At 44.9% G+C, this 16,928-nt stretch overlaps 1 protein-coding gene across 1 annotated transcript in view; it reads left to right on the top strand.

Moving 5' to 3' along the window:
* DHTKD1 (dehydrogenase E1 and transketolase domain containing 1) overlaps positions 1-16,928 on the top strand; it is a 54,461-nt gene that overhangs the window by 1,446 nt on the left and 36,087 nt on the right. Inside the window, exons 2-5 of the mRNA XM_015411951.1 lie at positions 1,703-1,858; positions 4,083-4,294; positions 10,697-10,891; positions 13,642-13,911. Of these exons, the coding sequence (XP_015267437.1) occupies positions 1,703-1,858; positions 4,083-4,294; positions 10,697-10,891; positions 13,642-13,911 (833 nt within the window). The remainder of the gene's footprint in view (positions 1-1,702; positions 1,859-4,082; positions 4,295-10,696; positions 10,892-13,641; positions 13,912-16,928) is intronic.

Genomic DNA, 16,928 nt, shown 5'->3' with positions numbered 1-16,928 from the left:
AGAGATCTAGGAGTTTGAAAGATACCCTCATTAGATCTGATATTTCAAAGCCCCCCCCCCCCAAAAAAAATAAAAAGGGACCTAATTGCCATTATAAATGTTATTCCTGTACAGCATGTTCTATGGCCTTGGAAATGAAATAATTTGTTCATCCTACTACCAATATGAAATATGATTTGTCCACTTTTACAAATTTCAACTCAAAAAGGTTTGAGTACTGTATCATTTGTGATTGCAAATTGTTGTACATTGGGAGTACTATGAGACCAGTGAAGTCCAGAATTTTGGAACACCGCTCTAGAATTCAGTACCACAATTTTGAGGTGCCCCTAGTGGAGCATTTTGCGAAGTGCAACCATGATCCTGATTTTCTCAATTTTTTAATTTTATATGAAAGTAAAGGTAATAATTGAAACCAAATGGATATAAATCAAATCTTACTTCAACATGAGACCAAATTACTTTATAGATTCAACATATTGTCACCCTTTGGTTTGAAATAGAACATTGACTTTAGCTGTTTTTTGTAGTGTGTTCCTTTAAGGTTCTATCAAATGATTGATGTTCCTAACACACTGTCCTAGTTCTGTGACTAGACTGAGAGACCATGGAGTGGAACGACAGCCCTTGGGGGAAGCACTAATGTTCAGGGACTAGAATGAGAGACCAAAGAGTGGAATAACAGGGCCTGGGGGTAGCAGATGTGTTCTGGGACTGGAATGAGAGACCATGGAGTGGAATGAAAGCCTCTGGGGTTAGCAGGAGTTTTCTGGGAACGGAATGAGAGGTCCGACAGTGGAATGACAGCCCCAGGGGGTAGTAGGAGTGTTCTGCTACCCCCAGGGGCTGTCATTCCACTGTCGGACCTCTCATTCCGTTCCCAGAAAACTCCTGCTAACCCCAGAGGCTTTCATTCCACTCCATGGTCTCTCATTCCAGTCCCAGATAACTGCTGCTACCCCCAAGGACTGTCATTCCACGTTGTGGTTCCTCATTCCAGTCCCAGAACACTCCTACTACCCCAGAGGCTGTCATTCCACTCTGGGGCCTGTCATTCCAGTTTCAGAACACTGCTACTACCCCCAGGGGCTGTCATTCCACTCCGTGGTCTCTCATTCCAATCCCTGAACACTACTGCTACCCCCTGGGGCTGTCATTCCACTCTGAGTTCTCTCATTCCAGTCCCTGAACAGTCCTGCTACACCCTGGGGCTGTCATTCCACTCCGTGGTCTCTCATTCCAGTCCCTGAACACTACTGCTACCCCCTGGGACTGTCATTCCACTCTATGATCTCTCATTCCAGTCCCAAAACACTCCTACTACCCCCAGGGGCTGTCATTTCACTCCGTGATCTCTCATTCCAGGCCCAGAACACATCTGCTACACCCTGGGGCTGTCATTCCAGTCCCAGAGTAGTCTATTTGGGCCCAGAGAGCCTAATGGAAAATCCCTTCCACATTTTTATTGCAACTCTACTTGTACTGTAATGTATTTCAGTGGTGCCCATGCAAGTCAATTAGCATTCCTGGCTCCCATTATTTCCAATGGGCCTTCAAGTGTTTCCCATTGTTTCCAATGAGCAATCCTGTCCTTCCATACATCCTGAGGGAGGAGGGGTGAAGACATGGGCTGTGGTCTTTCTTACTTAATTCGTTGCTTTGCACACTAGTTTAAACAGTCTTGTTTCCCCCTTACCTTTAGCTGACCACAGTCTGGCTTGCTTGTTGGCAGCCTACCGTCAGCATGGCCACAAAGCAGCCAAAATCAACCCTTTGTTTTCTGGCCGAGCTGTTTTGGATGTGGTACCTGAGATTCAAGCTCTGATAGAGACACTACAAGGACCTTTTGATACCACAGGTAGGGTGAATGAAGCTATGCATCGTGTTTTCAAAGTACTGGCTATGAGTGGACAGCTTAGTAGGTTAGCTAATCTGAAGATCGGCCAGCCAGTTTGCTGGGTAGTCAAGTGACCTTCTCTAGCTCTGTGTGAGATCTGTGGGGAGGGTGGGATAGAAATCTAAATAATAAATAAATAAATAAATAAATATGCAGTCAGAACAGTATTACACAGATGGCCATGCCATGAATTTCTACCCGTAACTCCCAGTGCTTCCTACAGTAACTGTCTAAGGAATGCCCATCATTACTTTCAGAAGAGCCAATGTGGAGTAGTTGGATAAACTCTCAAGGTCTGGATCACTGGTTGGTTTTAGGCAGGGTGCTCTCAAATGGGCTGAGGCCACATACGCTGCCCTGACCCTCTTGTAAGAAGGGCAGGATCAAAATGTGATAAAAGAAATTACGGGTTCTTTCCAGTAATATAGCAAGGACTTCTGTGGGGCGATACACAAAGTATTACGTTTGCTGTTTGTACATCTGTAGTTGCCTTATACTGAATCTGATTATTGGTCCATCGAGGTCATTTGTCTGCCAACTGACTGGCAGCCACTGTCCAGGATTTCATGAAGAGGGTTTTTTCATCACCTCCTACCAGATCTTTTTTTTTTATTGCAAATGCCAAGGATTGAACCTGGGACCTTCTGCATGCCAAGCAGATGCTCTACCACAGAGCCATGGCTCCACCCCAATTTGTGATGAAACAAATCTACAGGCATTTCTTTTGTTGAACTGCACAGTCAGGGAGGCATCAGAATGCACAGTGTTCTTGAAATCCTGCAGTTCTAGGCCACACATATGTCTTTCTAGCCTACGCTTGGGCCCAGCAGAGCGTTTTCTGATGGAAGGATTTTTGTCCAAGGCAGTGAATTTCAGGGACTGTGAATTTCTCACCTCCTCCTCCCCTGCCGCAACCCCAGATGTACCCCTCGCCATTGCTGTTATCCCCAGAGGCAGCAATTCAAGGGACATTTTGGGCTACAGCAGGAGGGGGAGGTGAGGGAAGTCACACTCCCTGGGTGGAAATCCTTCCATCAATGGAAACACTCAGTCGGACCCAAGCCTTAGTATTGTTCAGGATGATCTTGGAGGACGTAGTCAGGAATTGTGTCCCAACTATTGTGGCAGGAGAGTTCGCCAGTATGCAGCCTGACCTACATGTGCTTACTAAAAAATAATATCACTATGTGCTGGGGCACACCCAGATGAATGTGCATAGGACTGCAGCCTAAAGCATTTGATATGAAAACTCATAATATCTAGCTTTCCCCCCACTCTTCATTGCCTCACAGTTTGTACTTAGTTCCTTGTTATCTTCTGTCATTACAATGATGCATTTGGATGCTAAGACGTTTGTAGACACTTAAGCAGTGCAGTGGTTCTAGAGCGGTGACTTAGGTATCCGTGGAAGAGATCAGAAGTGCTTTACAGTTAGTTAACCAGCATGCCCTTAGTAGGGGTGAGGCAATGTGAGAATCGGTGCTCCAGTTAATGTGCAACCATTGCAGTATGGAAGTCAGTTCTGCAGGATATGGACTACTTTACACCAGTAACCTCAGTAAAAGGAACTGTATATGAAACAGCTCCCTTCCAAACCAGTATCTCTGGTCAGCAAAGAGGGGCAACAACTGATATGGCAGCTAAACATCAATTCACTTACACTTGCCTGATCACCTGGAAGTATCTTCTGTGCCACAGCAGTGAAATATGTATTATTCCGGAGGCTGGCCAGTTGTTGGACCTGGCAAGTGGTATGTAAAGTGAAGACGTGAGGCTGTGGCTCAGTTGTAGAGCATTTGCTTGGCAGGCAGGAAGTCCCGGGTTCAATCCCCGGCATCTCCATTGAAAAGGAACAGGTAGGTGATGTGAAAGACCTCTCCCTGAGACCCTGGAGAGCTGCTGCTAGTCTTAGTTCTGACCCTGGTGGACCAATGGTCTGATTCAGAAAAAGACAGCTTCATGTGTATGTGTTCAATTGCTATATATTGGTTTCTTTACTGTGACTTTCTGATCTAGTACACTTAAGAAATTTTAAGAGGCTCACTTTTATTTTCAACAAGGAAAGCCAGGAGAACTTCCACTTCATTGAGGAACTGAATTGAGATTGTAATTGAGAATCCAGCACTTTGTTGTTGCCATTTGTCTGGAGAATAAATCTAATCAATTGCACATCCCCCCCCCCCAGGACTTTTGAATATAGGGAAGGAGGAAGCATCCCTAGAGGATGTAACATCTTTCTTGGATGATATATATTGTGGGCATATATCTATAGAGACTAGCCAGCTGTCAAGCATGCAAGAAAGAGAATGGATTGTGAAAAGGTTTGAAGAGCTGAAGCAAGAGGCGCTGACTACTGAGGAGAAAAAGCACTTGTCCCGGCTCATGCTGGAATCTCAGGTACGTTGTATATGGGCACACCTGAGGGGCAAATGAAATGTGTCCCAGGAGATCCATGGTTAGGATGGCATGAACTTCTTTAAAGGACAAAAATGCTAATTTGTGTGTTACCTGAATATTTCCTTACAGGGCAAATAGCAACTTAGGGGGAAGGGGATAGAGATCAGGAATATGATGCATGGGGAAAGGTTTTGTTAAAAACCCTCTTCTTCCAGTACATTGAGCCTGATCCAATCCAGGCCGTTTCACTCGGTTGCTTTACAAAAAGACAGAGAAAATCCCTAATGGTTTAAAAAAACCAATCAGTAGATTAAAGGATTAATAGTTGCAAGGAAAACTTGTACTACTTGAGTGACATAAATTAGATTTTTCAGGAAAATGTCTGCGTAAATAGAATAATATGTAGCACATTCTGATGAGTAGTAGTGTTATTCTGTGTGGTTGAGAAGAAATTCATGTTGATGACAATGAGGCAGTCTTTCCAGTTCAACCCAATTTCACCTCTGGGCCTTCGTCTGCCCATTGCTTCTGTGCTAAATAGAGCTGCTCATTTTTCACCTGACTTGAGGGGATGATGCACACAAAGAATAGCCAAGGGATACTTTGATTAAGTAAAGAAGGCTCCTAAGTAAGCTTCAAAGAAGCACTGAAGGCTGGCATGTGGTGAAATCAGAGGTGGTTTTATTAAAAGGAATGCTTGGTGTTCAAGAAGTCCTGATAATGTTTAGCATACTGTTCTATCGACATCTAGAATGGAATATTTGCATCTTAACATGGGCAAACGCCTCAACTCACTATGCAATGTATACCACTCAAGGAGAGGAGGAGGAGAAAGGCAAAGAGAGAGACAGCATGAGATATGAATGGGCTGTGTCTATCCTTGCAGGTTCTGGGCAGAAATCCAATATGTCAGGGCAGCCAGTAATCCAACAGATATAGTGAGGCTGCATGCAAGCAGAATAAGTAAGGCCTATGCACATTATCAGGGCCTGAGTCAGTGATCCAGGTGGCAATCTGAGTAAAGATCCAAAGGAGAAGAGAAGCATGTCATATGTGCTGAGAACAGGAAGCTTCTAGGGAACAATAAGCAGAAAAACATACACTGTGGGGTAGTTTCCGATATCAATCACAGCATTTGGAACATGAATTTAAAAAATCCTGAGCTTGGAGAAGAGGAGAGGAATACAAGTGAGTATATTGGTATACTTTCTGATTAGTGGAAGATGGAGTTTCCATGCCCTGCAACTATTTCCAAAGAATGAGAAAATCTTGGGTAAAAGATCTGTGGAGCCAGCTTTAGTTGCCTACACTGGTCAGGGCTTGTTTGAAATGTTGTGACAGAGGAGTTGAAGATGCCTTGAGTTATACTCAGGAAGACTCCAATCTCCTGGGAATGGGGCTATTAACTGCTTAAATTACTGGTTGAGACCCAGTAATTTACCCAGCTGCCAGGAAGAGGCAAGATGGATGGGCTGTTTGGATAACCTCTTTTGGGCCATAAAGGACTGAGACTGTGTGCTCTAAGTTGATTGGAAAGAAGGGGGCAGAATGATCCATGTGGGATTGCACCCCAAACTCATGACGGGCCAAGGGGAAACCCACAAGCTGGGGGAGGAAGGGTTAAAAGATCTGGACACCCCATTAGTGGTGCTCAAGCCAGAATCAGGATCCAAGGGAGGAATAGAGTGGCATCTGCCCTGACCAATCTCTATTTCACATGATCCCGCAGGCTTGTATAAAATGAGGTCATGTAGATATTCGTAAGGGGACGCTTGTCAGCTGTCACACACAGGTAGGCCATTTGGGCAACATGTCCATCCAAGGGAGGGGATGGTAAGGTAATGTTTGTGTCTCTAAAGTTTAGATTAGTCTTATATGTTTTATTTCCTTTCTTAGTTCTACAATATCCCTTTAGTTCTGTGATATGCTTTTCCTATGTACTATGTACTCCCCGCCATTTTAGCCAGTTTGGTGTAGTGGTTAAGTGTGCAGACTCTAATCTGGGAGAACCGGGTTTGATTCCCCACTCCTCCACTTACACCTGCTGATGTGACCTTGGGTCAGTCACAAGCTCTGGCACAGCTGTTCCTGAAAGAGCAGTTTGTGTCAGAGTTCTCTCAGCCCCACCGACCTCACAGGGTGTCTGTTGTGGGGAGGGGAAGGGAAAGGAGTTTGTAAGCCGCTCTGAGACTCCAAGTGAAGAGCGGGGTATAAATCCAATCTCCTCCTCCTCCTCATCTTCTTCTTCGTCGTCGTCTTCTTCATCTTCACCGTCTTCTTCTTCTTTCTTCTTTCTTCCTCTTCCTCTTGAGTTTAGAGTTGTGTTGTAGTAAATAAAGATCTTTTTCTTCCAGGAGCTCAGAGTGTATTCAGATTCTCACCTTCCTCCATGTATAGTCTATAAACCTCATGGCTAGGCTAGGTTGGATAGTGAGCAGGAGAACATGAGACGGGAACTACCAGTGCACACATCTCACTCATGCAGATAGTGCCTCTATCAGTGCCCCAAGCCACCATGAAACGAAGGAAAGGGCAGCACTTAGGTGGTGGCATTACCCATATACCCAGTGGGAGTGGGGGGGGGGCAAGTCCTCTCACATGCATGTGCACCCCCTCACACCACCATGACAGGAAGCAGTCCCCTACTCTCCTTGGGTCATATGAGGGAAAAACTTTGTCCAAAAATACAGACCTATGGATAGGTCTTTATAACAGGAAGTTTAATCCTTTTGTACCTAAATTCACATTACTGAATTTTCAAGGCCCTCTATGCTAACACCAACAGCCTGTCATACTGGATACTGACGGGTGCCATACTTTGGACCATCCTATCATGGCCCGGGATGTTACCGCCACCAGCACTTTATTCTATTTTGTGTTGTGATTTGTTATATCGATATGTTTTATGAAGCTGTATTGTATTAATAGGGATTTTTGTTTTAATATACTTTTGATCCTTTTAATGTAAGCCGCTCTGAGCCTGCCTTGGCAGGGAGGGCAGGATAAAAATCGAATTAATAAATAAAATAAATAAATTGATTAATTTCAGAGAGGTCCTGGGACTAGGCAGAGGGGAGAGACTATATTCTCTTTGGGTCTGTTTCCCGTGGGTCTGATAAGACCAGGGAACATGTATTCTATTCCCACTCTTTATATGCTGGAGTTCAGCTTTTGTAATGTCCTCAGGTTTCATTTTGGGGGGCTCACATGACTGTCGAAGAGCTGGTTTTTGTATCAGGATGGAGAAGGAAAGTGAGGCCAGCAACAAGGGAGCTTCTTAGCAACCACAATTTATCCCAGGAGCCCACCTCTCTCCCACACCAAAAACAAGATTCAGGGTCCTGCAGCCTCATGACATTTTAACCATATTGTAGCATCTATGAATAGGGTGAAACTCTGGAAAATTAGGAGTATGTTTGCCTGAGGACAATGTATAGCCTGTGGTGGAATGTGCCTGCTCTGGCCTCCAAGGTTTTGCCAACACTTGGAGTGATTTCCCACAAGCGCTGCTCCGCGCTCACTCCTTCCTTTTGCCCCAATGGTATGTGTCAATTTCACACAAGCTGCTGCGCGGCCGCATTTTGCCCCGCAGCTTCGTGCGATTTCCCCCGCGTCTGCTCAGTCCTCAAAAAACAGGATTGAGTAGAGGTGGGGAAAATCGCACGAAGCCGCGGGGCAAAATGCGGCCGTGCAGCAGCTTGTGTGAAATTGACACGTACCATCGGGCCAAAGAGAAGAGTGAGCGCGGAGCAGTGCTTGTGGGAAATCACCTTTGGAGAGGCTTTTATTTCTCTCTCAAGTAGCCCCCCCGCCGCCACCACCTGACCTTTACAGGAATTACCCATTGGGAGGGTCAGGGCTGCCAGCTTCCCTTCCAAGCTCTACAATTCAACATTTTATTAAGTAACTGTAAGATGACAATAGCAATATTAACATAATGCAATATAATAAATATAAACATAAACAATAATAACCCCTAATAGTAGTTAGCTTACAAGATGTGCAATAAACTACAGCAACAATGCGGCAGGAAGTTACAGTAACAGGACAATGGCAATATAAACTTATAATAATAAATTAAAATAGAAACAATAGTAATTAATCCCTAGTAGTTAGCATACAGAAAGCGCAGGACACTTCAGTAACAGAGAAGTGGGAAAAATATATAGTACTGAAATTAATTCCTATGGGGATATTTCAAAACATCGGTAGACAACATTCACAGCTAATCAGTAGTACTAAGAGTGATCAGTAGATTTTAAATAAGCAGACCTTGCAGGAAGTAATCCCTTCCAAATTCTGAGGCCTTGCCCCAGGGTCTCCCACTGCCCAGCGCCCAGTCACCACAGGGACAATTTATTATCTTGTGTATCCCTGGAAGAATGACCACTTGCCAACTGCCTGCCTTCCCCCTGGCACTCTTTTAAAATAGCATGTCTGAGATGGTGGCAGTCTGTATGGTACAGAGAATTGCTGCCAACATCAAAAGTTAGAGTATTTATTAAAGAAAAAATGTTTACAAGCATACTTTTAGCACAGCATCAGTTTGAACAAGGGATACAAAAGAAATAGGTAAAACGCAAATCCTCTTTCTCTCTCTCTATACATGCCCTATCAGGTATTAAAATTTAGAACAGGCTCTTTAAGCTTAGGAGTTTTCAATCTCTACAGAGTTACCATTACCTTAAAACTTGCTCCAGTTTTTTGGGTGAGCACATGCTCAATGGCTGCCTTCCCAGTGGAGAGGTCTGTGTCCGCTCATGGACTCAGTCAGTACCCAAGGAAAAGAGACCTCCTTCCTCCTGCAAGGAGTTTTTAGCATATCTGTTTCTCCACCCACTGACCCGGTCACGCCATGACAAATAGGCTTTTCCTGTCGTTCTCCAGGAATCTCCTTCCTGAAGATTCTCTAGCACAGGGGTGGCCAGACTTACTTAACGTAAGAGCCACATAGAATAAACATCAGATGTTTGAAAGCCGCAAGACATGAACAAATATTTACACACATGTTTTTATTGAAAAAGTGCACATTTGCTTTTTATTAACATTAAATGAGACTGCCAAAAACAAAAGGGTTAAAAATAGATATAACTTTAAATGCGTCCTCCAAGCCCCACCCACCCATCCCCCGCCAGCTGGCTTGAGAAAGGGATTTAAAGAGACAAATGCCATCTCCCAAGCCGGATAGTGGTGTGGGAGGGAGCTTTGAGAACACATTTAAAGTTAAAGTTGCTTTCTTTCTCTGCTCCCCCCCCCTCAAGCTTACTCAGGGAGGGGAACACTGGCTGCGGAAGGGAAGACCAATTGGGGAGGAATGCCTCCCTTTTGCTTCCCCAGCCGCCCTGCCGGGAGCCACACAATATATGTGAAAGATCCACAGTTTGGTCACCCCTGCTCTAGCATTTAACACCTCCAAATCTCTGTTCCTGCTTGGGGAGGGGGGAAGAGCTTGACCTGCCCATTATCTCTCCTGCTAGATCTGTTTAGCATTTGTGTGAGGGTAAGCACTGACTTCCCCCCCTCCAGCCTATTCTCTGCCCAGAGGAAAAAAACCTTTTAAAATGCACAGGGGAGGTTTTGCTCAGTTCAAACCTCCCAGGAAAAATGCATTTCTTCACATAGCATAGCCCATTACATGAAACTTCTGCTTGGACTTTTTATTAGAGTTAGAGGTATTACTAACTTGGATAAGATTTTTTATATAAGGTTGCCTCAGAATAAATATATACTAAAGGAGATAGTATTGTTTACAGTAATGTCATCCAGGAGTAGATGTTAATTTAAAATGTTCTATTGCCAATGTGACCGTTTGTTGTAAAGAACTGTTAAGATTTTGTATGTTAATTGAATTGTGACACTGCCTTTATAAACAATTGTTTTCTTCATTCATGATATGCTGTTCTGTGATGCTTCTATTTTTGTGACAAACTATAGTTTAAAGAAAATTAATTGAATTGAATTACTGTGAATAGTATTCCTGTGAAAGGGAGCTTGTGACAAATGCCACATCGTAGTTCGGAGAAACATGTTGAACTGTCAACATCTGGTGGGAAATAGAGAGGCTTCCTGTGGTCATCATAGCTGCTGGATCATTTCTTGTCTTCCCAAATCCTCTTTGCGACTCTCAGGAAGACAAAGGAATGGAGGCAGGAGGGAACCTGCGCCTGCAGTCTGCTACAGTTCTTGTTTTAATTTTGTACTATTGATTTGAATTGTAACCTATTTGGGGAGCCAGGGGAGCTAAAAATTGGGATATAATAAATACTTTGGAAAGGAGAATGGGGTTCATGCTGGAATGGGGAAGGGCAGTGCCAGTGCACTGCTGTGCTTCCATTTAGAAGATGTTTGATGCTCCTTGGGAGGATGCACATTGTCTGTAATATCTCCCCTTGTATTTCATAGGAGTTTGACAATTTTTTGGCTACAAAGTTTGCCACAGTGAAAAGATATGGCGGCGAAGGAGCAGAGAGCATGATGGGTTTCTTTCACGAGTTGTTGAAGATGTCCTCTTACAGTGGGGTGACAGACATTGTTCTTGGAATGCCTCATCGGGGCAGACTGAATCTCCTCACAGGGCTTCTTCATTTCCCCCCTGAGGTAATGGGTGTATTTTCCTCTCAAGTATAGTTTGGCAGTGTACTACGGTGTTTCCAATGGGTCTAGTTTTGTTCTCTTAGACATGCTTAGAACTTTTTTCAAATATTTCAGCTCCATTCAGTACATTCTTTAGTTAATTTTGTACTTGTGAAAGTTGTGTGAAATGTGCTTCTTTCCATATATTGTAAATACAAAGTACTGGGTGTAAAGTAGTATCAGAAGGAACAAAAAGGATCTGATTGCTGTGAAAGACCCCCTCATCACAAAAAAGGCTGGTGAGGACTGATCATACTCATTACTCTTGGATTGTTGAGAGTCAAAGGGGATAAAGAAAATTCATAAATGTACCTGAGAGTTTATAGTATCCTGCAGGGAGAGACTAGGCCTGAGGAGGGGATATTCTGGTTATTCATTCATCCATCCCATCCCAGTGATTCTTTCTGTGCATTGTATCTGATCAAATAGATAAGAAAGACCATCAGTATCTGATGCCCTATTTTAATAAGTGTACAAACTCTGTAGTTTATTTGAGAAGTTATACTGCCTTAACTTGGTAAGAGTCTGAGGAATATATATGACAAGGGGTGGACCCGTGATACTCGCGGGACGGAGGCAGAGGAAGCAGCAGGAGGAGGTAAGTACCCCCCATCCTGCTGTTTCCCCGTGTCTTCCACAGCCCTTGCCTCCCCCCCTTTCCTCTCCCCCCCGGGCCCGGCTCCGAATCGAGGCCCAAGAGGCTGCAACCGCCCGGGCCTCGCTGTTCCCCTCCCCCGCCCTGCTCCATAGCGAGGCCTCGGGAGGCTGCTGCCGCCCGGGCCTCGCTGTTCCCCGCCGGGCCTTGCGACTCTCTCTCTCTCTCTCCACCCCCACCCTCCCTCCGGCTCCAAACCAAGGGCCGATCAACGAGCCGATCGGCCCTCGCCGCTCTGGCCCCCCCTCCCTGCTTGCCGCTCGCCGCTTCCCTCCCAAGCGGCGGTGGCGGTGGCTTTTTCTTCCCCCTCCCCCCGGCTCCGAGCCGAGGGCCAAGCGGCGAGCCACTCTGCCCTCGCCACTCTGCCCCCCCTCCCGGCTCGCCGCTTGCTGCTTCCCTTCTAAGCGGTGGTGGCGGCAGCCTCGGTCGCAGAGCGTTCCCTGTGCATGCGCAGGGGACGCTCTGTGAGTTTTGGGGGGATTTAAACATCCCCCCGATTCTTTTTTCAACATTTAGGATTTTTGTGCACACGTGGGGACTGCCCCACGTGTGCACAAACCTCTCCCTGCCCCCCAAGTGCCCCCGAAGTGCAGATTTAGATATCCGCACAGAGGGGGCCACTTCACTATTAGATATATAGATAGAAGACTACACAGCAGACCCAGCATGCAGGAATTAAAATTCCCTTTTTTCCCTATGCAGCTGGTTCTGCTGCTGCTTTGTTCTAGTGAAACACCTAATACAATGCAAACTTATTTGAATAAGTGTTAAATAGAAAAAGCAGCATAATGTTCAGATTTCCCCTCCCCCATGATTGTGGATGCATAAGATCTACTTGAAACAGGGTATGAGGGCCACTGAAAATGGTTCTGTGTGTCAGTTATCATAATGTCTGAGAGCCATTTACATGACTTGGCATAGCTGTGCCAGCAGCACTGCTAATTCCTGGCAGTGCCCCCAGAGCTAGTGGGGATAGTTATAGCCCTGGATTAAAATGCTTAAGCCAGGGGTATCAAACATATGGTCCATGGGCCGGAACCGGCCTATTCAGGGCCTCTTATCCGGCCTGTGAGCAACTGGTGCATGGGGAGCGAGTGGGTGGAGCCACTTCAACCGTGGCTTCAGTGTGGCAGAAAATCTTGTCTGCAGTAGTCAAGCAGAACCCCTTTGCATCAGCAGCAGCCTCACTGAGGAGGAGGGGCACCCTGTGCTGTGGTGGTGTGGTCGCCAAGTGAGAGACACAGAGAGGGAAGAGCCATGGCAGGGAGAACAGCCCTGGACCTCTTTGAAGGTCCTTCTCCCCCAGGCCTGGCTTTTGTGGCCTCCAGCTGGGCGGGTAAGCTAAGTGGGCCACCTCGCCGCCAGTCTCCACCCCACCAAAGCAGGCAGCCCTCTGTGAATCCCAGCCCCCCGGCAACCCCCCTTGCAGGCCTGCCCGCCTCTAGCCCACCCCCTCTGCTTCTTCCCCTGCACTTGCAAGGCTCCAGTTTGGCTTCTGCCTTGCTGGGACGCTGGGGGGGGGGGGTGGATGAAAGAAAGGCACAACTGTTTTGGGAGGGAGCATGGCAAATTCGTGAGGGGACGTCACCCCTGTGGGCCCCCTGTGGTTATGGGCCTGGCTTTAGACCACCATAGCTACCCTTAATAAGTCCACCTGATAGCGTTGTTGACACCTGTCAAGCAGAATAGCTTATGTACTCTGAGCTCCCTGAAGAATGAGAGTGACACAGACATATTAAATCTGTATAGTGTTTAGTTGATTTGTCTGGTAATTGGCTTTCAGTGTGTTACTCTCTGTCATACTGAAGCATTTCCAGCCCACATTACATGGACAGCTGTTAATACTGAGTTAGGAGCAGGTCCTGTGGCTTACACAGAAAGATTTCTGGTTGAAATTACTAGTTTAGAAGGCTCCAGGTTCTGTGGACATTGTGTTAAAAAGGAGGCTGGGATTTGGGAAAGGGAAGTCTGGGGAGCTCTGAAATGTACAGCTTTTGTTCATCTGCATTTAACATAATCTGTAAAAATATTTGAACGATTATATTATCTGTTTATAAAGCTGATCTTCCGTAAAATACGAGGCCTGAGCGAATTTCCGGAGAATTCACCAGCGATTGGAGACGTTCTCTCCCACTTGAATACTTCGGTCTATCTAGACTTTGGGTCTCATCAGCCTATTCATGCCATCTTGTTACCAAATCCTTCCCATCTGGAAGCCATTAATCCTGTGACCGTTGGCAAGACCCGAGGGAGGCAACAGTCACTCTTGGATGGAGATTATTCCCTAGACTGTTCTGCACAGCCCGGAGACAAAGTCATCTGCCTGCAGGTATTTTAAAGGCTAATTCTCTGGCAGGGGTCCACAACTAGATGTGGCATGATGACATGACTCGGCCATGTTCTCTGAGCCTAGGAAAGGGTCTCCAGGCATAGGGAAGCATTAGAATGTTAAACTTAATCAGGTCACATCCTGTTCAGTGCCTGGACAAGGGACTGTTTGAGAGCTCTGTGTAAGCTGCCGTGAGGGCTAAACAAATATAATTAGACAAATATGGTACTCAGATCTGGTTCTGAGGTCCAGTTGAATTACTTGCACAAGCTTCAGATTTCTTTTTTTTGTAAAATTCTTCTCTTACCTCCACGTATAGTATTTTTAGTTATGCTCATGGAACAGAGTCTTCCGAAATTTTTATTTTGATTAGGACAGCCATAATCAATTTTAAATATAGGCTTCTTAATGCTGAGAATCTTCCAGTACTTACTTGATTGACTGCTCAAGAATCCTGTTGGTCCTGGTGGAATAAAAGTGTAGGTTTTAAAATTGCACAGTTGGGCTCCTTTGAGGTCTTCGACCTCTTTGGTAGAGAAGAAAGAGAGTTAATTATTGAGCTTTTTAAATAAGACTGGAACCTATTAATTCAAGGTGCCAAATGGAGATGTTCCCCACTCCATCTGGGAACCAAATACTTAGCCGAATTTGAATTCTCATCCTATCTTTTTTTTAATTACTTGTCAATGGCTGATTCATTATTGAATGTTTTCTTTTATTGTTCCAAACATAATATTGCCAGGAAGAGATTTCATGCAAAATGGTTGTTAAATTCCAACAGAAATTCAGCTGTTTCTGATAGCCATAAATTAATATTGTTTCTGAGTGACTTTTATAAAACCCTTACAGTTGATGTGGAAAAATTCTTCTTTGCTGTTGTTTTTAATTCTTAAATGTTTTCATTGTTGTATGTCTTATGGGCTGTTAAACCTGAATAAAGTGAATTAGACAAGTAAGAAACAGTGCCACTTGAACAATCCAAGTACTTTTGAAACAACTACATTGCTGTTTCAGTTGGTACTTTTTTTCTTGCAGACTCCATGTTGTTTAGATTATTAGAAAACCTGCAGACAACACCATTATTTTAAGACTTGGAGTAATGCCCGTTGTGGGAAGAAATACAACGGGATCTAGAAGGAAGCTCCAGATGAGTGTCCCGACTGTGGCTGGTGGGGCGGCAGAGGGAAGCGGAAAATGGAGGGAGGCAAGCCATGTTTCTTTCCTTCTGCTTAGCTATAAGGCAGGGCTGTCTCAAGTCATTTTGCTGCCCCAAGTGGGTAGAATGGGAGGACAGCCTCATGGTAACAGATATGGTTCTCTCCACCTCTGACTTATTTTTTGAGGGGGGGAGGGGGGTGTTATGCAGTGGCAGCTAAGGTAGAAAAGCACCTCCTCCTGTGCCATGTTTTCTGGGTTCCAAGGGTCTGGAAAGTAGTTCCATAGCTGATTACACGGTTGCCAACTCTGGGTTGGGAAATACCTGTAGATTTGAGGGATAGACCCTGGGGAGGGCAGGGTTTGGGGTGGGGAGGGACCTCAGCAGGGTATAATGCCATAGAATCCACTGCCCAAAGCAGCCATTGTCTCCAGGAGAACTGATCTGGGTCATCTGGACATCAGTTTTAATAGCTGAAGCCCTGACTGCTACGTCACATTGGCTGTCATACAGGGGCCATCTCAGCAGGATATAAGGACACAGAGTCCACTATTTTCTCCAGGGGAACTGATCTCTGCCATAGCCAATTACACAGTTGCCAACTCTGGGTTGAGAAATATCTGTAGATTTGAGGGGTAGAGCCTGGGGAGGGCAGGATTTGAGGTGGGGAGGGACCTTATCAGGGTATAATGCCATAGAATCTACTGCCCAAAGTAGCCATTGTCTCCAAGAGAACTGATCTGGGTCATCTGGACATCAGTTTTAATAGCTGAAGCCCTGACTGCTACGTCACATTGGCTGTCATACAGGGGCCATCTCAGCAGGATATAAGGACACAGAGTCCACTATTTTCTCCAGGGGAACTGATCTCTGCCATCTGGAAAGCAGTTGTAATTCTGAGTGATCTTTAGCCCTCACCTGGAGATTTGCAACCATGGTTTCCCCCAACAGACACTAAGGGGAAATTTATTTTACCTCAGAACAACAACCCAAAAAATATTGGTATATACTGATATTCCTGAATCCCAGTATTGGTATGATAATTGGGATTTGGGAAATAATCAGTATTGCTGAATTTATTCGGCTCCATACACAGTGGCAGCATGCCTCAGCGAGTGAAGGGAAGGCGCAACTCAGGGAGGGAAAGGAAAACAAATGTAAGGCAAAAGCCATTTAAAGGGAACTTTCCCTTTAAATTGCTTTTACAAAGCCAAGCCATGCACTAGAAACCTAGAAGTGGTGCGAGTTCACGTGGAAGGTGGGTGAACTTGCTTTGCTTCAGCAAGTGAAGCTGAGTCCAAATAAAAGCTGAATAATATTAGCTTTTATTTCGGCTCAGCTAGATCGGTAGTCAAATCAGATTAAAATCTGATTCGTCTGAATAAATACCCCCCAAATACCGATAAGGTATTTTTGGGGTATTTATTCAGCTTGGTATATACCAAGCGCACACCCCTAGTGCCCACCTCTGTTCCACAAGGTGGGAACCATTGTAGAAAAAGATTGGGCTCTAGAAAATGCCAAGCAGCCTACCTTAAGTTGTGGAAAAACTAAAAAGTGGCAAACAGAAGATTGTAGTGAAAAGATTCATTTATATCTCACTTCTCTATGTTACTGTGTTCAAGGCAGCTTATGTTATATAAATATAACAATATAAATAATAAAATCAAGCAGAAGGACATCAAGAACAGACAGATAAAATAAGCAACAAACACATGATATTAAAATAGGGTAAAAATATCTGGAGAGTAGCATTAAAAGAACCTTTTAAAAACATCATTCCAAACCAGTTAAACCACAAGGTATAAAAAGCTTGAGAGAATTAAAATTTCTTTTCCTGGTATCTGAAAATACAGATTTG

This window comes from Gekko japonicus, unplaced genomic scaffold (genome assembly GCF_001447785.1).
Source record: "Gekko japonicus isolate JY-2015 unplaced genomic scaffold, Gekko_japonicus_V1.1 scaffold679, whole genome shotgun sequence".
In the NCBI taxonomy this organism is placed as follows: domain Eukaryota; kingdom Metazoa; phylum Chordata; class Lepidosauria; order Squamata; family Gekkonidae; genus Gekko; species Gekko japonicus.
Note: the sequence above shows the minus strand (reverse complement) of the source record. Positions and strands in the feature narration are given on the sequence as shown.